This window comes from Sminthopsis crassicaudata, chromosome 2, assembly GCF_048593235.1.
Source record: "Sminthopsis crassicaudata isolate SCR6 chromosome 2, ASM4859323v1, whole genome shotgun sequence".
NCBI classification, from domain to species: domain Eukaryota; kingdom Metazoa; phylum Chordata; class Mammalia; order Dasyuromorphia; family Dasyuridae; genus Sminthopsis; species Sminthopsis crassicaudata.
The window spans coordinates 288,657,311-288,683,100 of record NC_133618.1 but is presented as its reverse complement, the minus strand read 5'-3'; the positions used below and the strand labels follow the sequence as shown (position 1 = coordinate 288,683,100).

At 32.5% G+C, this 25,790-nt stretch overlaps 1 protein-coding gene across 3 annotated transcripts in view; it reads left to right on the top strand.

Moving 5' to 3' along the window:
- TRIP11 (thyroid hormone receptor interactor 11) overlaps positions 1 to 25,790 on the top strand; it is a 97,011-nt gene that overhangs the window by 13,294 nt on the left and 57,927 nt on the right. Inside the window, exons 2-9 of one of the 3 annotated variants that reach the window (XM_074289637.1) lie at positions 1,480 to 1,556; positions 8,595 to 8,705; positions 11,625 to 11,903; positions 13,485 to 13,553; positions 16,010 to 16,175; positions 18,617 to 18,955; positions 19,839 to 19,879; positions 20,497 to 20,583. In XM_074289637.1, the coding sequence (XP_074145738.1) occupies positions 1,480 to 1,556; positions 8,595 to 8,705; positions 11,625 to 11,903; positions 13,485 to 13,553; positions 16,010 to 16,175; positions 18,617 to 18,955; positions 19,839 to 19,879; positions 20,497 to 20,583 (1,169 nt within the window). Of the gene's footprint in view, positions 1 to 1,479; positions 1,557 to 8,594; positions 8,706 to 11,624; positions 11,904 to 13,484; positions 13,554 to 14,174; positions 14,279 to 16,009; positions 16,176 to 18,616; positions 18,956 to 19,838; positions 19,880 to 20,496; positions 20,584 to 25,790 lie in introns of those variants that run through there. The other 2 variants (XM_074289638.1, XM_074289639.1) reach the window with 2 other exon arrangements.

Sequence of the window (25,790 nt, the reverse complement as noted above, 5' to 3'; positions counted from 1 at the left end):
TGTGGTATTCTTGCCACTGACTTTTGAACAATGGACTGCAGTGTCAGTTATAGTTAGTTTTCAATTACCAGAATTACTTGAAAATCTACAAAAGGGTGAGAATCTTGAGGTATCTTATCCATGTTTAGTTTGAAGATAATCACACATTAGGTACGTCAGATAAAGGAATGTCTTTAATTCATATCATGAAAGAATCTTAATAGAGACAGTACCAAAGTTGTGATTGACATTCAGGTTTTTGTTTTATGATTGTTTCATAATTTTAAAATTGATCTCAGTAAGAGGTTGCAATGGATAATACAGTAGAAAGCCCACCAAGTTGTAAATTAGTTAGCTCTGCCTGTAAATTAGATCTGAGCAAGTCAGTGCTCAGTTTGGACTTTGCTTTAAATCTATTTGTAAAATTGTAAAATGAAGATGTTGGATTAGATATTCTCCTAGGTTTCTTCTATCTTTTAACATTACATGTTTGCATAGCATTAGGTGTAAAGGTCCAGGCTAGCTCCTCTGAAGGGCTCCGAATAAGTCCTTAAATGGAAGGTCTGGGCTAGCTCCTCTGAAGGGCTCAGAATAAGTCCTTGTCAGGATAAGCAAAAGTCCTTGCCTCAAGTTGGGCGCCAATATGTTATGTTCTGTTATCTCCAGAAACTGCCTATCGCTCTCTGGGAGGAGATCTGCTGTCTCAACACTCCCTCTCCCCCCTCCCTCTCCCTCTCCCCCTCTCCCTCTCCCTCTCTCTCTCCCTCTCCCTCTCTCCCTCTCCCTCTCCCTCTCTCTCTTCCTCTCCCCCTCTCCCTCTCCCTCTCCCTCTCTCTCTCCCTCTCCCCCTCTCCCTCTCCCTCTCTCTCTCTCTCTCCCTCTCCCTCTCCCTTTCCCTCTCTCCCTCCCCCTTCTCTCTCCCTCTCTCCCTCTCCCTCTCTCCCTCTCCTTCTCCCCCTCCCCCTCCCTCTCTCCCTCCCCCTTCTCTCTCCCTCTCCCTCTCTCTCTCTCCCTCTCCCTCTCCCCCTCCCCCTCCCTCTCTCCCTCTCCCCCTCCCTCTCTCCCTCTCCCCCTCCCCTTCCTCTCCCTCTCCCTCTCCCCCTCCTTCTCCCCTTCCCCTCTCCCTCTCCCCCTCCCTCTCTCCCTCTCCCCCTCCCCCTCCCCTGCCTCTCCCTCTCCCTCTCCCCCTCCCTCTCCCCCTCTCCCTCTCCTTCCCCTCTCCTTCCCCCTCCCCCCTCCCTCTCCCTCTCCCCCTCTCCCTCTCCTTCCCCTCTCCCTCCCCCTCCCCCCTCCCTCTCCCTCTCCTCTTCTCTCTCTCCTCTCCTCTCCTCTTCTCTCTCCTCTTTCTCTCCTCTCTCTCTCCCCGACTTAGCAGTTAGTAAGAACCTAATATCTCATTAGCACTTAGTAAGAACCTAATAATTAGGTATATTTGTTTATATAGCAATGGTTAAAAGATTTAGGATCTATTGTTTTTTTTTTTTTTTTTTTTCTTTCCAGAAACTACTGCAGAATTCCAAATATCCAGTTCTAGGATGAAGGAAATTGAAGCCATTCATATAACCTTAAGGGCAGAGGTAAGGAGAATTGTAGATTTTACCACTATGTGAATTTACTCTATTTCCTCTTTCTGAGCAGTGTTAGTTTTTACATTACTGACTGAAGATAGCAAAATGCAATATCAATTATGATCATTGAGATTACTGTCAAAATATATGGGAAATGATCAGATATTATGTACAATGGACTCCTTTTACATTCTGGTGAGCCCTGCCCCCTTCTCAGAATAATGTTTTTAAATGCATAAAATAAGATACATGAGACTTCAAAAGAAACTGTATTGTAATAATTATCAAAATATTGATTAAAATAACTTCAGAGACTGCATGTTAAAAATAATTAATACAAATATAATTGGTATGAGATTGCTTTGTGATATTTCATTCCTGTACTATGTTGCTGAATTTGCTGGAATGGGCCACAGCAGGGCCTTGGTAATTAGGGCAGGGGAAGAAAAACAAGTTGTTGTTGCCCTCCAAGGCAGATAGGGGGCTTGGGTTTTGGTAAACAAGACTTGGTTAACCACACATCCAGGTGCAAGGAGCTTGGGTCCTAGTAGACAGGATGTCAGTATGTTTGAGTACTGCTACATAAATTCTTTGTTTTTCTCAAAATTTGACTAATGGTTAGAAGTAAAGTTCTCCCTTGGAAGGGGGAACCAATGAGCAAAGATTAAACATCTCTCTTCCTTCTCCTTTCCCTATAAAATACCCATCCCTGGAGTACTTCCTTAGGCCAACCAGTCTCTTGATGCTACTTGGTCTCATCTTGCTTTATATGACAATAAAGCCTTTTCCTTTGAGAAACTAGTCCAATGTCCAGATAATTTTTACCAATTGAACCTGCTCTCTTATTGTATTGCTATACATAATATTGAGAGAGAATAATAGGAAATCAGCTTCACTTGATTCCTATATATGAAAACTACTTACATATTTTCATGGTTTACTATTCTCTTTAATTTTTACCATCATCTTGATTTACTAGCTATAGAAAGATGTTATAAACTCAGATTAACAGTTTTAATGTAGTTCTGTTGTTTATTTTAAAATTTTTTCTCAACTTAAAAAAATGTCAGGATTTTATTGGGGGTGAACTTAGAATAGAAAATGTTGGAACTATAAGTTAATTTTCTTAGCTTTAGGCGGATATTTGAGTCTATATGCTTTATGGTCTGTGATTAAAAGCAATGTAGATAACTTGGAAAGGTTTTAAAGGAGAGCCACAAGGTGATTATAGAAATTAAAAGAACTTTTGAAGAAAGACTGCTAGGACTCTGCTTACTAGTCTGAAAAAGAAAAGGATGAGGGAGGGACTTAATATTTTCTGGTCACAAAAGTTGGTGGTGATCACATTGTTGGTGCTGGTCACAATGCCAAGCCATTCCATTCTAACAATACTATAATTATCTTGGTCAGGCACTACAAATTGCCAATGAGTTGGACCAAGAATTAAATAGGAAGAAAATGTGCTGGATCACTTTTGAGAACTCTGTTATGCTTTCCATTATCTCAAGTACCTCTCTGTCAAATAATGATTTTAACATTTTTATTCTTCTGATGAAGCTTTGTCTTCAAATATTGGAACATCATAATCTCAGAACCATCAAAATTGCAAGTGACTAAAGACATGGAAAGACACATGATGTATATAAACTATAGCATATTAAACATGATTTACATAACAGAAAAATGGCATAACAGACTTGAACAAGAACATTTATGTTTGGAAAAAGATACAAGGAGGACATAGTGAAAATGCAGTCATATAAATACTGTTCTGAGATTTCCAGCACTTTGGGTAAATGCATTATAGAGGATTTAGGGAAGACCATGAAAATCACAATGTGAAGGTATGTTAAATTGCATTGGAATTGAAGAGAGTCTGTATAAATAAGATCATGAATCCATTGAATTCAAAGAAATATTTCCTGACAATATTGTAAAACTCTACAATGCATTAACAAAAAAACAAACAAACAAACAAACAAATCATTGGAGGTCTTTGAAAATGATAAGTTTTTTCTGCTCTCCAGGGTGATTTAGTAATCATACTGCTCTCAATTTTTGAAGAATTGATGTAGTGTTCTTGTGATTTTTTTATCAGTAACAGGACAGTGTTGGTTATTTGGAAAATGCCAAAGAATTATTACTTGTTCTGCTTGGATATCAGTAGTTTATTTGAACAACATTGAAATCAATGGTAAACAGCTAAACATCTGTGCATTCCTTTATAAAAAAAATTTATTTTCAATTCAAAATTCCCTCCCTCCTTTCATCATCTCCCATACTCATTTAAGAAGGCAGGAAATAAAACAATATGCATATGAAGTTATGCGAAACAGTTTTATATTAGCTGTGTTGTAAAAAGAAAAGCAAGAAAATAAAGTAAAAAATATTTTGGTTTGCGCTCAGAGTTCATCAGTTCTTCCTTTAGTGGATAGCATAGCATTTTCCATCATTAGTAAGTTAATTGTCATAGATCATTGTACTGATCAAAGTAGATAATTACCATTCCAACATTGCTGTTACTGTGCTCAATGATATCCTAGTTCTGCTTCCTTCCTCTTTCCCTCCTTTCCTCTTTTCCTCTCTAAAGTCCTCCCTCCCAGGTCACACAGTGTCTGAGGCCAGGTTTGAACTAATATGGGCCTGATTTCAGGGCTATTATTCTACCCACTGTGCCATCTAGCTGCCTTCCTTTGTCATTTTATAGCACAATATATTTCATCCCAAACATATACCATAACTTGTTCAGTCATTCCCCAATTGATAGGCATCCTCTCAATTTCTAATTCTTTATCTCTATAGAAAGAGCTTCTATAAATATTTTTGTACATATAGGTCTTTTTTCCTTTTTCTTTGCTCTTTCTGGGATACAATCCTAGTAATGGTATTATTGGGTCAAAGGGAATGCACAATTTGTACCTCTTCAGGCATAGTTGCAAATTATTCTTCAGAATGGTCTGACCATTTTGCAGTTCCACCAACAATGCATTAATGTCCCTATTTTTCCATATCTCCTCTCCAGTACTTGTCATTTTCTGTTATATTAGCCAGTCTCATAATATGAAATGGTACCTTAGAATTGTTTTAATTTGCATTTTTCTAATTAATGATTTAGAATATTTTTTCATATGTCTATTGATAGTTTTTCTGATATTTTTCTGAAAACTGCCTATTCTTATTTGGTCATCAATTGTGAAATGGTTATTTAAAAAAATCAATTTGGCTCACTTCCATATATATATATATAGGAAATGAGAATTTTATCAAAGAAACTTTCTATAAAAATTTTTCCTGTTTTTAAAATTTTCCTTCTAATTTTGATTGTACTGGTTTTGTTTGTATGAAAACGTTTTAATGTAATATAGCCAAATTTATCCTTTTTACTTCTTGTGATTTTTTTCTATCTTTTGTTTGGTCATGAACTCTTTTAACTCCATAGATCTGACAGGTAATTTTTTTCCATGGTCCCCTGTTCATTTATGATATCACTTTTTAAGTCTAAATTATATATTAATTTCTAGCTTACCTTGGTATATGATATGAGATATTTGTCTATACCTAGTTTTTGTTAGACTGCTTTTCAGGAAATTTTTCTTGATCTTTTAAAGAATGCTATCTAGCTAATTTTTTTGGTCTCGGCCTTCAGATAGACCAGTAATTTTAAAAGTTGTCTCTTCTGGACCTGTTTTTCAGGTTGACAGTTTTTTCAATGAGGTATTTTACATTTTCTTTCATTTTTTCATTCTTTTTAGTTTGTTTGACTGATTCTTGATGTCTGATAGAGTCATTAGCTTTCATTTGCCTTATTCTGGTTTTTAATGTGTGATTTTCTTCAGTTAGCTTTTCTTTCTTTTTCCATTTGGTTAATTCTACTTTTGAAGGTGGTGTTTTCTTCAGTGGAATTTTTTGCATTTGGCCAATTGTATTTTTTAAGGAATTGCCTTCCTTTTCCAAGTTGTTGACTCTCTCTTGCATACCTCTCATTTATTTTCTCATTTTTTTCTTCTACCTCTCTTATTTGCCTTTTAAAATCTTTTATGAGTCCTTCCCAGAAGCCTCTTTGGGATTGAGACCAATTTATATCACACTTTGAGTTTCCTCTATGGACATTTTGTCCTCCTTTGAGTTGGTCCTTTGGTCTTCCCTGTCACCATAGTAGCTTTCTGTGGTCAAAAGTTCTTTTCTGTTTGTTGATCATTTACTTTCCTTTTCTCTTTGTATTTCTTCTTTTTTAAAATTAAAAAAAATATTTATATGGTTGATCTCTGCTCCTGGGGTAAAGGGGCTGGTTTTGAGCTCACGGGCCCCTTGTGTTTGCAGTTGGTAGCTTTATCTGTTCTTTCCAGGAAACAGCCTGGTTTCCCAGAATTTGCCTTTTGAACTGGGACTGAAGGCTGCTCCACTGATGTGCTCTGCTCTTACTGGGCCAAAACCTAAGTCTCAGTTGCTGATTTGCTGTGAGTAAAGATCTTTGTTATGGGCCAAAGCTCTGAACTTTTTTATTTAAAATTTTTTCATCAGTTATTCATTAGGGAATGATTTGTTCAATTTATTCTAAGATAGGCTTTCAAAAATTATTATTTTAAAATAGCTTTTTATTTTTCCAAATGCATGTTTTCAACATGCACTGTTCTGAAGCCTTGTGTTCCAAATTTTTTTCCCTCCCTACTTTCTTCCTTAGTAAGCAATCCACCTTAGGTTAAACATGTACAATTCTTCTAAACATATTTCCATATTTGTCATGCATATCTGCCTTATTATTTTTTCAGTTATGGTAGTTTTGCTTGAAAACCATTTTAAGAGATAATACAGTGATGTGAGGCAAAAAAGATTAGGACAAAAACTATATTAATAATTTTTTTCAGACATCAAATGTTTTTTAAGCTCTTAACTGTGGTTAAGATGTATTTTTAGATACATATGAATAAGGACATAGTCCTAGCTCTTCTTAAGAAGTTTATAATTTGTGTGTTGAATACTGTTTGTATTCAAATACATGTAATTCAAAGTAGAATAAGCATGGAAGATAGTTTGGAAAAGAGGTAGATTGCAAACAGAAAAAGCAGTAGTAGATTATGGTAAAGCCCAGGTGATAGAGAGCTGCAAGGTGGGCTTGAACTATTGAAAGAGAAAGAAGGGGTTGATACAAGAGGTATAATGAATGGGATTGAAAACTGATTGTGGGAGAGGTAGAAATCTGTTAAGGATAATTTTTAGATTTGGAGTCTAGATGATTGAGAGCATGTTGATTCTTTATGGAATGTAAGGGGAGAAGTTTATTGAGGGAAGATAATAAGGTCAGTTTTGAATCCATTAGTTAAAGTGCTAACAGGCCATCCATATAATGTTGTTCAGCAGGTAGTTAAAAATTCAGAAAGATTGGACCCAAAGCCTATAGAGAGGAAAGACCTTACAACTATACCTTGGGGCCAAGCATGTGTAAAGGGCAAAAAAATGACAGCAAACAACGTGAAAGGGACTGAGAAGTAATTTATACAGATTGGAGCTTTTTGAGAGAGTGGTGTCCTGGCATACAAGGAACAAATTAGTATCCAGAGGAAAGGAGGTGATTATTAATGTTGCAAGGTGCAGAAAGGTAAACAAGGATAAGGACTGTGGAAAAAAAAACCGTCTGTGAATTTGGCCAGCAAGAGGTTTCTTGTAATCCAAGTGGAGTTAAATGGTGAACTTTTTTCTGTAGTATGGTTGAGTTGAAATAGTGCTGGATTTGGAGTTGTGAGGTTTGAATGCTAGCCCACCACTTGATATCTTGGGTAAAGCACTTAAAATCCTACTTTTCTCTTCTGTGAAATGAGGGCGTCGGACTTGATGGTCTCTAAGTGTCCATCCAGGTCTTTGATTCTATGATTCAAAATTACTGTTGAAGAGAGCATGGTTTCTTGATTCTTTCTTAAACTTACTTTGCAAACTTCTGGGCCTCTGTTCTTAAACTTGTTAATAGATAGTTCCTATTTTGGGTAGATGTAATGTAAACAATTTTAAATTCTCTTTTATTTACATATCAGTATATATACATTTTACCAGTAGAAGGTTGATTGTTGTGCTTAGTGCTTGCATCACTATGTTAGCATCAAGATATAGTATGCCAACTCTATTACAGGTCAGATACAAATAGTTCATTTGCTGGAGATGCTCTAAATTTGTGCATCTCATGTTATTGGTTTTTTTTTTTTTAATCACTGAAATTCTATATTGCTCATTGAGGATAGTGACTTTTTTGTTGCAGGCATGCCATGCTATGCTGGGCAATTTTGTTCAAGTATCTCCTATGTTTCATAACCAGTAGAATGCAAACTTCTTGAGAGCAGAGATTATTTGATTTTTGTCTTTCTATGCTCAGTACATGGACAGTATCAGATACTAGGTACTTAGAAATGCTTACGGAACAAGAGATAGAACATTTTCCTCCCTCACCTGTTAACTCCATAACTTTTTTTGTAAGCTCTCTATTATTATTATTATTATTATTATTATTATTATCAGGAGTATTCACTTTCCATTTTAAAAGTGTGTGTATGTGTGCTGACAGCATAAAACTCTTAGTAACTGAAGGATGACAATAACTTCTACATCTGTCTTTTGCAGCAGTGTTTTAATTTTAATTCTACTATCCTGACTGTGCACTTTTATATCAAAAAGAATTACATTAAGTTTAAAATGAATTTAATATTGGAAATGCTACAACTTAATGTGTTTATATTTTTTGCTTTGCTTTAAAAATATTTTTATATATTTATATAATATTCCATTCATCTAACATAATTTGTTAACACTTCTACTTAGAAGTGTTAAGACAAGCTGCTGTTGCTATATTAATAAATCTTTAATGAATTTATTTTGCTTCAAAATTCAGCCACTTATATATTTTTTTGTTTTTGTAACCTTGATATGGTAAATAAAATTTCACTAGACTTTGAGTCTTTTATATGAAAAACAGCTACCTTGAAAATTAATTTAATACAGAATGGTATCTTAATATTTATTACAACTTAAACATTTTTAATATACAGTTTTCTTTCCCTATAGAATGAGAGACTTAAGAAACTTTGTACTGACCTAGAAGAGAAGCATGAAGCAGCAGAGCTTCAAATAAAACAGCAATCTTCAGATTACCGAAATCAACTACAACAGAAAGAGGTAATAGGAAATTTCAGTTTATATTATTGAAAATATTTATTTACTTTGTTGAAACATACTACAATAGATTAAATTTTTTTCATTTCATGTTTAATTACATAGAAGATGTATATAAAATTTAGATTATTACTAATTCTGTCAGACCTATTTTATGGAACGTAAATTACTTGACTTTGGGCAAGTTAATTGCTTTTATCTGGGCCTAAGTGTCCTCATCTGTAAAATGAGATTCTGGGACTAGAAAAACTCTTCAATGCTAATGCTTTTAGCTTTAAATTTTTTTGATGCTATTAATTGATTTTTGGTCAGAGTAGTGGTAGTTCTATATCTGTTTTTAAAAGAGGAATTTATCAGACTAAAACAAACATCACTAAAAGTATTTTATTTAAAATTTTTGTTTGTTTAGAACTTAAAAAAATCAGGAAGTGTGATACACTATACGGACACCTAGCCTCAGAAACAGAGAGATAAAAAGTTTTACCTCTTAACACATACTGGGTATGTGATATTGTACAAGTTTCTTGATCTCTCATTGCCCTAGGAAACTATACAATACATAAACTGCAGAACAAGTTCTCATCTGTATTGGTAGAGGGAATTTTCTCATTGGAAGCTCCCACCAATGTTTTGCTATATTTCAAATTAGGAATTGCTAGATAATCTCTAAGGCAGATTTCAATTTTCCAAACTTCTGTAATTCTTCAGTTTTTTGGGTGCCTCAGATCCATTTGACAACTTCCAATATTAGAGCAGAAAAATAAAATGAATTATTAGATTTTAGATTTTTCTTTCAAAAGCCAGGAAAACATTTATTAAGTTTTTAATATGTACCAAGCACAGTTCTAAGCACCAGGAATACAAAGAAAGTCAAAAAAACAGTCCCTTACCTCCAGGAACTCTAATGGAGGAAAAAATGTGTAAATAATTAGGTATATACAAAGTAGTTGAAAATAGTTTGAAAGGATAAAATATCAGCAATTGGGAAGCTTGTATTGCAGAAGTTACGATTTGAGTTTTAGAGTCAAGGAAGCTCAGAGATAGAAGTGAAGGGGCAGAGTATTCCAGGCATGTGGGGCAGTTAGTACAAAGATATAAGAGATGGGAGATGGAGTATTGTGTTCAGCAGAAATCCTACTATCTTATTTGAAGTCATAGAGCATATGAAAGGGGAGGAGAGCAAGGTGTTAAGAAGACTGGAAATGTAGAGGTAGGGACTAGCAGTGAAGGACTATAAACACCAAAGAGAGGATTTCACATTTGTTCTTGGAAGTAATTGAAAGCCACTGGAACTCAGTGAACAAGAGGAGTGATAAAATAGGAACTATGCTTTAGAAGACAATTTTTTCTGCTGATTGGAGGACAGGTAGGTTCTTGAAATAAAGACTATTTAGAAGGACATTGTTATCTAGTGAGGAGATAATTGAGGGCCTAAACTGTTTTTTTCCCCTCAATAGTGTTTTATTTTTCCAAATACATTTAAAAATAGTTTTCAGCATTTATTTTTATAAGATTTTGTATTTCAAATTTTTTCTCCCTCTTTCCCTTAACCTTTCCTCTCCCCAAGAAAAGAAACAGTCTAACTGATAAGAGGTTAAATATGTACAATCAATAAATGTCTAAGCTAGAATGGTAGCTAGATAAATGGAGAGAAAGGGATGTATGTGAGAAACATGTGAGAAATAATTGCAGAGGTAGGAATGATAGGATTCGGCAAGAGATTTGATATGAGAATAAGGAGTTGAAGATGATATTTAAATTTGCAAACCTGGGTGGCTGGGAGGATGATGCTTTCAGCAGTTAATAGAAAAGCCTAGAAGAGATGGAGTTTAGGATGCAAAGATGATGACTTCTATTTTGAACTTGTTGAGATAAACATTTTTGCACATACAGGTTCCTTTCCCTTCTTTAAGATCTCTCTGGGATATAATCTCAGTAGAAACATTGCTGGGTCAAAGGGTGTTCACAGTTTGATAACTTCTTTAGCATAGTTCCAAATTGATCTCCAGAATGCTTGGATCCATTCACAGTTCCACCAACAATATATCAGTGTCCCAATTTTCCCACATCCCCTCCAACGTTCATCATTATTTTTTCCTGTCATCTTAGCCAATCTGAGAGATGTGCAGTGATCTCAGAGTTATCTTAATTTGCATTTCTCTGATCAATATTGATTTAGAGTACCTTTTCATATAACTAGAAATATCTTTAATTTCTTGATCTGAAAATTATCTGTTCATATCTTTTAACCATTTATCAATAGAAGAATGGCTTAATTCTGTTTCTTTTAAGGAAAATACAATGAAAAAGCAACAAGTAAAGTTAGCACTTATGGGAAGTGTGTGATGTGTTTATGTGTACGAGAGAGAGAGAGAGAGAGAGAGAGAGAGAGAGAGAGAGAAAGAGAGAGACAGACTAAGACTGTGTATGTGTACAATACAATCATATTTAAATGAAAAAATTTGTTTATGGCACTTGGAGAATTGATACTTTAAAACAGGCAATTTAGGTCTTAAAAACCATGTCTACTTAAAATAACTCAGTAAATGAAATGGGATTGTGTTGTATTGTTTTTACATATATAGAAACAGACTTATTTTAGCTGTCATCTTTCTGACCCTGTTTTTTCTTGTTATACAGAAAATCTATAACTAAGGCAGTTCATTGCTGCGGTTTTATTATATAAACTAAATTGACATGTTAATAATTAAATTCTAGGAATATCATGTTGGGTTGCTTTAAGGAGCCCAATGAAGAAAATCTTAAAATTTAAGGGCTCCAGTTGACTGAGGGTTCCTTCGTATGCTGTGCAAAATTTTTGACCTAAGTCATTTTATTATCGTATTACAGTTAACCTACTATAAAATGGTAAATGCTGTTTTCCTGAATATCTTTACTAAAATATATATTATAAATGTGTAGGTGGAAGTCAGCCATCTAAAAGCAAGGCAGAATGCACTACAAGATCAGTTGCAGAAGTTGCAGACAGCTGCTCAATCAGCGAATTTGGAAGTTGGCAATTTACCTTCAACAACTACATCCGCTTCCTTTGTTCCTGGAATTAGTCATCATGTTTCAGCTTTTCATGGAGATGACATGGACTTTGGGGATATTATTTGGTCACAGCAAGAAATAAACAGATTGTCAAATGAAGTTTCAAGACTTGAATCCGAAGTTGGCCATTGGAGACATATTGCTCAGGTTAATTATGTGTTTTTTTTTATCAGTAGAAATTGAAATAGTAAGAGACAACATGGAGTGATGGATAGAAAGCCTTCCTTGAAGTCAGGAAGACCTGTGTCAAAGTTCTACCTCTGATGAGTACTGCCTGTGTGACTCTGGGAAAAATGTTTAAACTCTCAGTGTCCTAGGCAACTCTCTAAAACTATTAAGTTGCAGAGCAATTGCAGATCTATAGTAATGGAAGAAATTTTTCTTGCTACACATTCCCCATACCAGTGAAATCACAAGTCTGGAACTTCTTCCAAGGAAAAAAAAAGGCATATAAATAGTTACTTGTAAGATAAAAATCTATAATTATATGATGATTTTTGTAGGATATGAGACTGTTCTGTATTTTATACTCTATTATTGAATTAGTGTACAGTGTTAGGCTGGAACCTAAGATAAGAGCAGAGATCATCAGTACCAACCACACTTTCCCCCAAAGAAACTATTTGCCTATGAGGGTCAACAGAATGTAATGTGAAAGCCAGGATTTCATTTTTGAAGTATTAAGACTCAGAAAAATTGGATTATTTCTCATCTGGAATTAATTTTACCATTGTAGAAACTAAAGTGCCTAAGTTGAAAATATTTTTCATTTATTTTACTTTTGAGATTGTGGACCAGTCATATTAAGAAGAAACCTTTCCCGGTTATGTTAAAATAAGGATTATTTATGGTTAAGACCCCTATAAATTTGTGCTTTCTTTAAAAAGACACCAAAGATTCTGGTAATCTTTAAAAAGAATCCTTATAAAGGGACATTATTTGTCCAACTCATTTCCTTAGAATCCTGAAGTTTAGGAATTGCTTCTCTATGTTTTGACAAATATATAAGATCTTTAAGTTACTGTAAATCCTAAATGGTGAGAAAGATTAATGAGAGATTTTGTGCCTTAAGTATAAAGACTATGAATGAAATTTAGTTTGTGTCGTTATTCAATTTTAGAGCCAAAGAATGTTCTATTATAGAGCAAGAAATCTTTTATATGAAAAAATTATACAGTATCTATTACTAAGTTAGGACTGATATTAACATTGCCTATATTTGGCAATTCTTTTTTTTTTTTTTAAAGAAACTACCACATTACAATTTCAGTTTCACAACTTACTCTCAATAAAAGAGTAACAGCTATAGTTTCTTTACTTTAATCTTTATAGAAATACTGTTTCCTCAGTAAGTTTATTGACTTCTTACATAGGTATTGTGTCTTCTGATTCTTTTGTATTCTAACAACTACTGTAATGCATTCATTCTGGATGAAGGGAAAACTTTGTAATTAAAATTATTTAAGTTTGCTGAAGAATTTTATGGAATATTTTGGAAGCTCTCTTGTTAAAACCCTGAAAATATTTTTATGAGCCAAGAAACATGAGCCAGGTGTGGAAATGTCTAGATATAGAGCAATTTCTCTATTATTTTGAATAATCATATTTATATTAAGATATTTTATATTATTCTTGAAAAATCAATTTTACTGGGATTACGTTTTTTAATAAATAATGTTTTAACTTTTTATTAATGTATAAATCAAAATAGAAAAATGTTTTTTTCAGTCTTCCAAAGCACAAGGAACAAATAGTTCTGAGCAGAGTGAAATCTGTAAACTACAGAATACTGTCAAGGTAAGATGGTGTGCTTGTAAATAGAATACCATAATATATAACTCAATTTCTGTTAAAATTGTACTTCTAATGTAAAATATTAATAAGTGATTTTGTGACTAATGTTAACTTATTTCTTGTCTATATTTTATACCATCTCTGCTCCCTGTGGCAAGATCTCTTGGGGTGTCCAGGCTAGATTTCTTTCTTAGGGACTTTGTCTTAAACCCCAATCACTCCACTCTCATCCATTGGCCAACAATAGGTTCTAGACCAAATCCCACCTTGGTCATTATTTGAGCCTTGATTGGCATAGAGTGAATGTAAATAGCAGTTGTTTCTGTTTTGTCCAGAAACCCTGAGTGTCTTTCCCTCCCAAAGTAATTTTTTTTTTTTATTTGATAAAAGCAGCTATTTTCTGTTCATTTTGTACTTAGTCTTAATTAATGGACATTTCTTCAGTCAAAATGAGACCAATTAAAGAACTTAACTTACAAAGACCTAGATCTCCCATTGCATTCAGGGCCATCTCCAGTCATCCTGATCTTGCCTTTGGACCTAGATGATTCTGGAGAAGAAAGTGAGGCAAGTGACCTTGCACAGCCCTTTTTTACTTAAATCCAATTCATTTGCATGTCATAGCATCACCTCCCTGAAGTCGGTGGTCCTCTTCAAGAATGAAGGACAAACAGCAACAACAACAATTTCCTATCTGTATTTCATACCATCTCAGCTCCCTGTTTAAGGTACATAAAAAGACAACTCTTTATACATTTTGATTTCCATAGTACACTGTACACGTGTTTGTTTATATATGTATGTATACATAAAATATATATACATGTCTACACATAATATGTATATATGTATAACATTCTTCAGAAATTTTTCTGAAATTTTAAAAGTAAAACAATCATAAATCATTAATAATATGAGTTTAGGGAAGGATTTTTTAAAGATTCTTGTCAAATATAGTTATAATTTTTATTCAGTGAGAAACTCAAAAATTCTGCCAAATACAATTTTGCAAAGAGATCATCCTTTATCTTAATTCTCAGAACAATGTTCTCCATGTTTCCAAAAAGCTTTTTTTTTTAAGGGGTTCTTATGGATTTGTTGAAGAGGCACTGCTACAGTTATGACGTTGGCATATTTAGTTCAGGAATAACCTTTTTAATTGACTGGTCTCTAAACTGAGCCAGTCTCATTTGAGACCACTCTGCGATTCATAAGTGAATCAAACTTTGTCATGAATGTTGGACAAGGTTTTGGAAAGACCTGAGTTTGAGCCCTAACTTTGACACTTGTATTATACTGATAAGTAATTTTAGTTTTCAATTTCTAGGCTTCAGTTCCATTTCTAAAATGGGGACAATAATACATTTATTACTAAATCACAGGGTTGTTGTAAATAATTTGTAAGTCTTAAAGCACTAAAGAATTGTAAGTAGTTTTCATTCACTCAGAGATAAAAGAGTTTATAAGGTTATATGTTTTGACCAAGATTGATTATATGGTTTATCTTTATTAAATAAGAATTCCCAGGTCACAGAAGTTAATGTAGTATTTAATTGCTACTCAGGTGAGGATTTGTTGATTACTTCAGGTGTTAACAATTTTTTTTTACGTTTTTCAGTAAAATTGACTTCTTTGTCCCAGAAGTAGACTCCTTCCAATTTGTATCAGTTTTTTTTTTTTCTTTGAAGAAAACTATTTGTGTGTGTGTGTGTGTGTGTGTGTGTGTGTGTGTGTGTGTGTGTATAATGAATTGTTTTTTATGGGTTGAATTATTTCTATAAACTACAGAATTCTAGCAAGATAAGATAGTGTGCTTATAAATAGATTACCGTAATATATAATTCAATTTCTGTTAAAATTGTATTTCTAGTGTAGTACTTGTTATTGGGCATAATTAATTTACATATGTTTTTATGTAGTTTGTTCCATATCTGTATATGGAATATCACTTGGGGATTATTTTTAACAATTAAAAAATTTTTTAACTCTTTTGATAACCAATTTGGTTTTAGAGTAGCTTTTACCTTCAATTAATTGGTGTATGCACAAGGACAATTTTATTAGCCTACAACCAAGTAAAATAAAAATGTAAATGATTGTAGAAAAGTCATAATGTCAGCCAAAATGATTTTAAATAATTTACTTACTGTTTTTGATTTACTTATTCTCTATTGATTTTGAGTTTATTCTTGTTCCATTAAATATGGATAATTTGAGTAGACATAGAAACTTTATTTTTGGAGGCTTAATTGGAGAGAAAGAATGATTTTAGAGTATTCCAAGTTTAGGTTCTGAGTTAAAATTTCTCTTAACCTTAAAGTATTTAGAATATTTTAATGTAAAAGTTTAAAACTGACAACAGCAACCATTTTATATTTCTTTTACTTATTGTACCTTAAAAAGATTGTTTTTTTTTTTTTTTTTTTTTTTTTTTTTTTTTTTGTTATTTTTATTTTTAGGAGCTTAAACAGAAATTAAGTCAGGAAATTGATGATCATCAACATGAATTGTCAGTATTACAAGATGCGCATCGGCATAAACTAGGAGAGATAAGTCGTAGGCATAGAGAAGAATTGGGTGAATATGAAGAAAGAATTGAAGAACTTGAAAGTCTTTTACATCAAGGTATTAAGTTTTGCTTTCATTATAGTTACTTTGTAATTGATAAATTGTCTAAGTAAATGTATTATTATTATTTGAAAATCACTGATACAAGATCAGTATATATAATATATGTGGCAGAGGTTGCTGAGATTTGATTGGTTTGTTTAGTGGCAATCACAGCCTGAAGAATTTACTAACAAGGCAACTGTGATCTCTGTTTTGTTTCTCCTAGTAATAATTTCATTCAGTAGTAACAAATGATTAGTATAAAAGAACGAATTCAGAATTAATTTACATTCACTCTATTATATAATTACTATAACTATTAACTAATTTTTATTAACTATTAACTTTTGGAAATATAATTTTTCTTTTGATATATTTTGAAACATTTAAAATTTATTATTATTCTTTGCTTCTTTTAAGAGTTAACTGAAAGAATTATTAGTTATATAGGTCTAAAGTACTCAATTTAAACAATTTCATTTATCAGAAACAGACCCCTTATATTTTTGTTAATTTGTTGGTAGGAATTAGTCTTATATTTACAAGAATATAGTAGTTGAAATATTTTTTTGATAGTTTCCACATCAAAAAATTGTCTCTTCAGGGGTAGCTAGGTGCCACAGTGGATAGAGCACCAGCCCTGAATTCAGGAGGACCCAAGTTCAAATCTGGTCTCAGACACTTAATTAATTTCCTAGCTGTGTGACCCTGGGCAAGTCACTTAACTCCAGCTTGGGGGTGGTGGTGGAATTGTCTCTTCACAGTGGAATAGAGCTGTCCACATATGACCATTTTCCATACCTTCTTAGTCTCTTCTTTGTTACCACTTTTTTGCAGTCAATACTATCTCCTACAGCACCAGATCAAGGAGTCAGAATCTAATTTTATATGCAAAACTGGAATTTCTGTTAGGGAATTGGATTTCAGGTCAGGAAGTTAAACTTCAGTTTCTTGATCATGAAAATTCCAGTACAGTCTGAGCATTGTATGGTAATTCCCCTTAAGAAGCTACTTTGGAAGAATGACCTAACCCTACTTAAAAGTTTGCAGCAATAGTAATTTGACTATCCAAACTTTTTGTCATCTCTCAACAACTTCTGCTGACTTATAATATTTCAAAGTGTGAAAAGATATTAAAAGTCATATAATATAACCTGAATCAGAATTATAGTGGCAAATGTTTTGGAAATACAAATTTCCATTGCACATCTTGGTAACACTTTAAAAATAATGGAAGGAGTTTTTATTTTATTTCAAACTTAAGTGCAAACTTTTCAGCAAATGTTTCAAATGACTTTTTTTTTTTAAAACTTTAGTGCTTTTAAAAACATAATTATAATTGTTTTTATTATTTTCAACTTGATGAAAGAATTTCCATATATGAAGACAGAAAAATTGGGAAGAATGTGCATGAAATAATACATTTCTGTTACATTTTGTTACAACACATTAGTTCCAATTCTATCTTGCTTAATTGTGTTTTTTATCTTTTGTTCAGAAAACGTTCACTTCTAAAAAATGCTTGATTAATGCCATTGTCTTATTTTTCCCCATTTTGCCATTCTTACTTTATGTTTTCCTGCCCTATCCCCCAAGAAAAGAAAAGAATCCTCAGTTATAATAAATAAACCTAGTAAAGTAATTTATATTCACACATTGGACATTACTGAAAGTGTATGTCTCATTCTTTACTTTTAGTCCATCGTGTTGTTAAGACATGGGAAGCATGTTCTGTCTTATAGTCATAGTTGATCATTGCATTGAAGTTATTAAGACTTTCAGAACTGTTTTTCCATAATACAGTAATTGTATAATTGTTCTCCTAGTTCAGCAGACTTCCTATCAATCCTAGTTTTTCTTGAGTTTGATCCTTTTGTCATTTCTTAAGGTATACTGATAATACCATTACATTAATTTGTTTAGACATTTTCTGGTTGATAGGTCCTTTTTTAACTTCCAGTTCTTTTCTGTAGCAAAAAAGTGCTATTATGATTTTTTTAAAATATGAGTCCTTTCTGTCCGTTTTTTGACCTCTTTGAAGAATAAGCCTCAAGTTGTATCCCCTTGTCAAAAAGTATGCACATTTTAGGTTCAGTTCCAAATTGCTTACTAAAATGGCTGTACCAATTCACAATCCTCCAACAGTACATGTGAACCTGTTTTCCCATTTCCTTCATTAAATTGTCATTTTCTTTTTTAAAAAATCATCTTTGTCAGTCTGATGGGTGTAAAGTGATAGCTTTAGAAACAATGTTTTTCAAATGGTAGCTTTAGTTTTGTTTAGTAAATGGAGCATGAACTTTTCATTTTAGGCTTTCAAAGACTTGAGTTTTCATTTAAATCTAGTAAGCATCTTAAGTAATTTTCATAGCTTTGTCTAGCACATTTATATCATTGAGCTGTCAATCCTTAATTAATAGTCTTAAATTTTTTTTTTTTTTTGTTTTGTTTTCTAGATGGCTCAGAGATTAGACTCATTGATCATTCCAAAGTTCATGAAATGGAAAAAACTATTCAAATTCTACAAACTGAAAAAACTGAGTCAGTGAAGAAAATACAAGAAACTGAGGTTGAAATAAAAGATAAACATGAAAAATTTTCATTAACAGAAAATGACAAAGAAATCTTAACGAAAGTACAAGAACTTTTAAATGTGGAAAAAAGTCAAATAATACAAGAATGTGAAAGACTGAAAATGGAAGTCAGTCAGTTTATTATGATTGAAAAAGAAAGAATTCTCCCAGATAATATGTCTGTCAAAGAGGAGCTGTTGAGACTACAACAAGCATTGTCTGGTATGGGAAGTTTTTGAATTTCAGATTATTACAAATCTTAGCATGTAGGAGTTCCTTGATAGTTTTTAAATATATGAATAAATTGCTTCTCTGTACAGTATTTTGCATAAGAAAATTTATTATTCATGGCATAAAAACCACTGCTGAAGAGCTCTGACCTTAAAATGTCTAGAAAGTATGAATAGAACTGTTTTATTTGTTGATACGTATCATTGGACTGTGAATGGCATTTTTCAAGGAAATCCTAAGAATGAGTAATAGCCAAATTGCCCCTCTCTCTTCTTTCCTTCCAATTTTCATATGAATATGGTTTATGTTATAAGAAGGCATACAGATTATTGAGAAATTTTTATACCTTCTTCATTGGAGAAAGATGACAATAGAACTCTTTCTTTTATATAAATATAAATACATGTATATATATATATATATATATGTATATATATATTTTTATAATTTTATTTATTTGTTATATTAATAAGTAAAAAATAAAATAAAAAATAAAAACCCATATAGAATTGTTAATAATTATATGCTGTTTGACAGCTTTTTTGTTTTGAGTATATAGCACAGGCATGGATAGATTGTAATCTGCATTTTTATAAGGAAGGCTGACTTAAAAATCACTGATCCATTGAATTATGTTGTACAATGATATGGTGGTTATACTATGAAATATTTAGTACGTTAGGATATGGTTATGATAAGCACATCAGTGCTATTCATTTAATTGTTTGCAAACATGCATTCTGCTTATATGTATTGTTACTATTTTTGACAAAGTAAGTGCTAATTTATGGTTGCTAATTTAATTATGAAAGTTTTAAAACTAGGGATTCAATTTTCTTGTTCAAATTTAACATGAAATCCTTTGTTTTCACAGATGCACAAAAGGAAATAATGAGACTGAGTAGTTTAAATCAGGTAAATTCATTTCTAATGAGAATTTTTGTTATAACATGAGTTCTTAAGCATTTATAAGAAAAATTACACAATTGATTTTAGTCTCAACTTTTGCTAAATTGTCACATGTATTTACTTAAAACTTTTATCCTTTGTACTTTTATTTCTTTCTATTAATATCACAAAGTTTTTGTTTCAAAATATAGAACTGAGGAAGTTGTTATAATGCAAAGGCTAATTTAAGACACATGGTAACTAAGTATGAAAGAGCACTGGATTATGAAGATAGATCAGTTTTTATTAGATTTGGAATATATTTTGAATTTTTTGTCAAATAAGTACAGAAGAACATTCTTTTTAAAAATTGCTTGAGATTTATGGAAATATTAAGAATATTTGAGAAAAGAATTAAGTACTTTCTATAGTTTTTTTTTAAACAGTGCTTTTTTTTTTTTTTTTTTTTTTTTTTTACAATCGCCTTATGAGGTAAGTAGTGCAAATAAAGTCATTCTTAATTTACAGATAGGGCAGTTGAAGTTCATACTATTCCCTAATGTAGTTTACTAGTGTAAACTGGTATGGCTTACTAGTATTTTCACTTGAAATTCTTTGTCATTTACTGTGGAATATTTTTATAGGGAAACATTCTTACTGAAGACAGTCTAGAACTTAAGAAGAATTTGCAAATACTAAAAGAAGAAAATTCATCTTTGAATCAAGAAAAGGTACATATGGTGTGAAAATGACATTTAAAAATCTTTAAATTTTTATTTTTTTCTCTGTAAAATTAAAAGCAATAAATATTTAAAAAAAAAGAATTTAAAACACTCTCAAAAACAAATTGAAGTTCATTCTTTATTTCAAACTTAGAATGAGTAATGGTGACTGTGTTCTTAGGCCAACCTATAAAAATTTATTTAACTTTTAATCTAAGTAAATGTATATGGTCCTTTTTTTCCATTGTTCATAGTACAAGATCAGTTGGCTGAGAACCCAGACTTCCTTCCAATTTTAGATCTATTATCTTATGAAATAGAGGATGAAGATTAGAAATTTTGGCCAGGATTTATGTTGAAAAAGGGATTTATAGTTAGTTTGAATTGTATTAATGAAACTGAAATTAGGATTCAAAGTGTTAGGTCAAACTAACACAGAAGGAAAATTCAATTGAATAGATGAACAGACTCAACACTGAGTGACCCAACTGGAGCAAATGTCATAGTCATCATGCACAAACATAGTTTGGTAAGCAGGTGATAATTGGAGTTTGTGAGGGGAGGCTCGAGAGAAGGCAGAGTAGAAGAACCTGAACAAGGAAGTCAAGAAGTGAGTATTTGTTTCACAGATAATTATGTCATGTAAACCTCATAACAGCCCTTATCTCCATTTTATAGTTGAGGAAATCACAGAAGTTGAGTGATTTGTACAGGGTTTTTGAAAGTTTCTGAAGCTGGATTTGAAATGGGGCTTTTCTGAATCCAGGCCTAGTGCACATAATTGACACTAGAGCAGACAGTCAAGGCCATGTGATGTTGCAATTATGACAAGGTTAATTCTCCTTCCTGATCTATTCTTACTTGATTTTTCTTCTTTTATTTTAGCTAGCTCACTTGATGTTAAAAGGTAAAGCTTGAATTCGTATGAGGTTTCCCTGAAAATGAAGTAGGATTTTCTGGCTTGAGGTGAAGAGAACCCTAAAACAGGGGGCAGCTAGGTGGCGCAGTGGGTAGAGCACCAGCCCTGAATTCAGGAGGACCCGAGTTCAAATTTGGTCTCAGACACTTAACATTTCCTAGCTGTGTGACCCTGGGCAAGTCACTTAACCCCAGCCTCAGGAGGAAAAAAAAAAAGAGAACTCTAAAATTTCTAATAATGGGACTGTAGAACTTAATCAGCACTTATAATACTATTTCTATGGAAGAATGTATTCAGAATTCCATCTTGATATATCAAGTAATATTTGTTTACTGCAGCCTTAACTTCTAGAGAACATGAATTGCTTCCTTTTTCCTTCTCTGGAGGGTCAATGGAATCAGGGACTTCTCCGTCTCTAGGGCACCAGCAACAAATCATGAGTTGGGGGGCACAGGCTCTTTTGGCAGTTCAATTAGGGGTTTGATATCAGGGGCATGATTAGAAGTCCCAGAAGGCAGACCAGAGTACCTTTGAAATATTATAATGACTAAGGAATGAAAAGTTGAAGTGCAGTTGTAATACCTACAAGTTAAGGGGTGACATCCTTTTAAGTGGAATTGGCAGTGTGGTTTGTGGTTATAGAAAAGAAATAGAATTAATTATAATGGAATGATACATTTTACTTCAAGGATCTATGCTTTTATCAGTGAGTATTCTCTTTACTGTTATAGATTGCAACTCCTTTGAACTTCAGTAGATTTATTTTCATGAATTGTTGTCTTGAAAAGAACCCAGTGGGAAGTTGTGTGAATGTAATGAAAACATTGTTGTCTTTGGAGTCTGAGGAGTTTTTTTGAGTTTGAGTCTTGTCTTCTTTTTGTGTGACCTTGGACAAGACTCTCAGTTCTTCTGGATCTCACTTTCTTCAATTATAAAATTAGGAGGTTGGATTAGGTGACATATTAGGTTACTTCCATCTCTTAATCTGTGATCTGGTAATTTGTAGTGTTGTTGTGATGGCTCATTCTGAACTTAATCAGGTTGGTCCTCAGATGTCAGGACATCATTCTATTCCCATGGGCTTGTTTTTTTTTTTTTCAGTTTTGTAAGATTTCTTCTGATCTTGTCTTTTATTATTGAATATGAAGTCATTGCTTTTCTATACAGAGGCATCAGAGTAAGTATGTTGGAGGAAAATATTAGTTAACTATTTACTGGATGTTTTTTGAATTGGTAAGGGAAAAGAGGAGGAATTTGTCTCAATGACAGAGCATGTAATGGGGAAGAATGGAAATTTCTTTTATTTTTGCAAATGGAGGAAATGGCTTTTAGCCAAAACTATTTTTCATTTGTAACACATAGGAAAGTTGGTTATTTTTGGTTTGGTTACTGCCATCATACATTTTAATATCTTTGTTGAATTTTTGTATTTGGTAAGATAGACTTAGCAAAACCTCACTGATTTTTCTGATATTAGAAAGATGGGTTTGGGTACTTATGTCTAGTTGATCATTGTTCTGCATGAATTTTTTAGCATTTATTCATCTATCCATTCATTCATTTAAATCCACCCACTTATTCATTTTGTGGAAATTTTTGAAAGGCCTTAATATGCGTTGCAAGACATTGCATTGTTGCTTCAAACCTAGGAATACTACTGTGCTTTCTTAGTGAAATTCATAGCGGTGAGAGAGTGCTTTAACCATTCACATAGGAAAAACATTGGGTAAAAAAATTCATATTGCCCAGATATTCAATTAGTCTACATACGTGCGCATGTGCACGTGTGTGTGTGTGTGTGTGTGTGTGTGTGTGTGTGTGTTTTCAACAGGCTCTATAGATCAAACGACTCAGAATTGAAAATTCTGAAAAATTGAGAAAGCCCAGACTGGATGATGTTTGATAAACCAATCATTGCTGGAAAAATTCACAGTTTTAATACCATTTTCCCCTTGATGATGTTATATATAGCTGCAAATCATGGGACAATACAAATTTGGAAATAATCCAAATTTAAAATGATTCAAATGTTAATGAGAAGTTGATATTGTATTTAAGTAGATTATAATAGTGTTGGAATGTAGAAAGACATTGTCAGAAAAGGAAGTAGGGCAATTTATGTAACAAGAAAAACAGTTCCATTAGTACTGCTGAAATAGTTTTGAAAACTAGAAGATGACCCCAATGCAAGGCACTGGAAGGAGGAATAGATACACAGATCCTGGATCAATGATTATATAGTAAATAGGTAAGATTTATGGCAGTCTGCTTGATGCCAAGAAGACAAATAGAGAGGATTCTGTATCATAGAATTCATCTCAACAAATATTTTACTAAATTCCTATTATATGCAAGACACAATGGGAAATAGGTAGATTAAGAAGATCTTTCCTTGAAGGAGTTTAAAATCAGGGGAGAGAAGACATTTGCAATTAACTAATTAAGGGTAGAATGTAATTAATGCTATTAGAAAAATAAAGTATAGGACATTCCATTTAGAAGGAACAGTATATGTGTATATATATATATATATATATATATATATATATATATATATATATATATATATATATATATATATCTCCTATTTTCATCACTTAGTAGACTCTTTCTCTCTTGAGGTTCATGCTATTCTATCATCTAGTCAAATTCTTCATAGCTGTTGCTTATAGATCTCCAGGTCACTTCCCTTCCTTCCTCAGTGAGTGGAATACATAGTTTGCAATTTTTTCTCAGCCCCCACTCCTCTCTACTGGCCATTTCGAAATGGATGTGCCATAGGTGATTCAAGACTGGAACTCACCAGAGCTGAATGAGGTAGTTCTAATTGGAAGTCAATTACATAAAGTTTATATAGTTGTCCCTGTGTGAATTGATGGTCACAAGAAGAGAAAATATATAGAAGAGATTTCCTGTTTCTGGAAATTACTCTAGTTAAGTAGAATCCATTTACATAATCTTCTAACCAATAGTTTTCGTATTTTACTGAAACTTTAATTTTTCAATTATAAGTATGAAAGTGTGTTCCCCATTTGAAGAAAGTTGTGATATTTGTTTATTGAGTGATTTATTCATTTATTCATTTTTAGAAGATAAGTTTAATTAGCATCTGTTGATGGACTAGCAGTTCTACAAAACAAAGGGAGATATGTGCATGTATGCACATAAAGACATATACTTACATATAAACACATAATGGTTATTTGTATGTAGACCATGGACCTTTTTTAAAAAAGTACTATTGAATTCATAGTTGCTTTTCTCATTTTTTTTTTAAAGTCAGTAGTATAATTAATAATGTAGTAGTTACAATGAAATTGATTGCTATCCCTAGTATAGGAAACACAGGAAAGTCTCGTATGTTATTAATTGAGGGATATTGAGAATAAGAATAATATCAAAACAAAATCCACATTGTGGATATGGGTATTCCTATTAGTGATTCAATTTGTGTCCCATTTAGAAAACACAAAATACAGATCAGTTATCATCTTATTCTTCATTTACTCTTATGGGGCATCTGGGAAGGAGACCAGATATTGATTGTAGAGAAAGTTTAACTGTTAAAAGTTAAAGTTTCCATTAGCTTATAAGAAAGAATTTCGCAATTGAAGTTGAGAAACAGCTGTATTATTATGATAATTAATTTGTGTGAATAAATATTTGATTAAACAGTCAAGTTAGTATAAATGATTGGTTTATTCATTTTGTTGAAGGGAAAGGGTTTTGAAAGAAAAGAGCTTTTTGGACTTTTGAAGGCAGAAGGGAGATGAATTAGAGAGGAGAATGCAGGGAAAAAATGTTTGGGAACATAGTTCCCATAGTCTTTAGTTTTGTACTCAACAAAGGCAGTTCTTTGCTGATGATTTATTTAAAAAAAAGAAACAAAACAAAACAAAAAGCTTCCTTGACTTTATTTAAAGAGTTTTTCTAAATAAGTTGTTCCCAGGCATTTTCCCCTCTGAGCATCATTGTTTATATTTACAATGTAAATATAGTAAATAAGTAAGATTTATGACAGTCTACTTGATGCCAAGAAGACAAATATAGAGGATTCTGTATCATAGAATTCATCTCAACAAATATTTATTGTAGTATTTAAAATAAATTCTTGTGAATAATCTGTGATTTTACTGGAATTCTTAAGGTGTAGTTCATTTTTTACTTTCTACTTCATTTCCTTCAAAATTATACTTATTGAAATGTTCTGTAAAATAAAAGATTTGACTATATGTACTCTGAATTTTTGTTTATATGAGATTAATTTAAATATTTTTAAACTTCCCTCCTTTTTTTC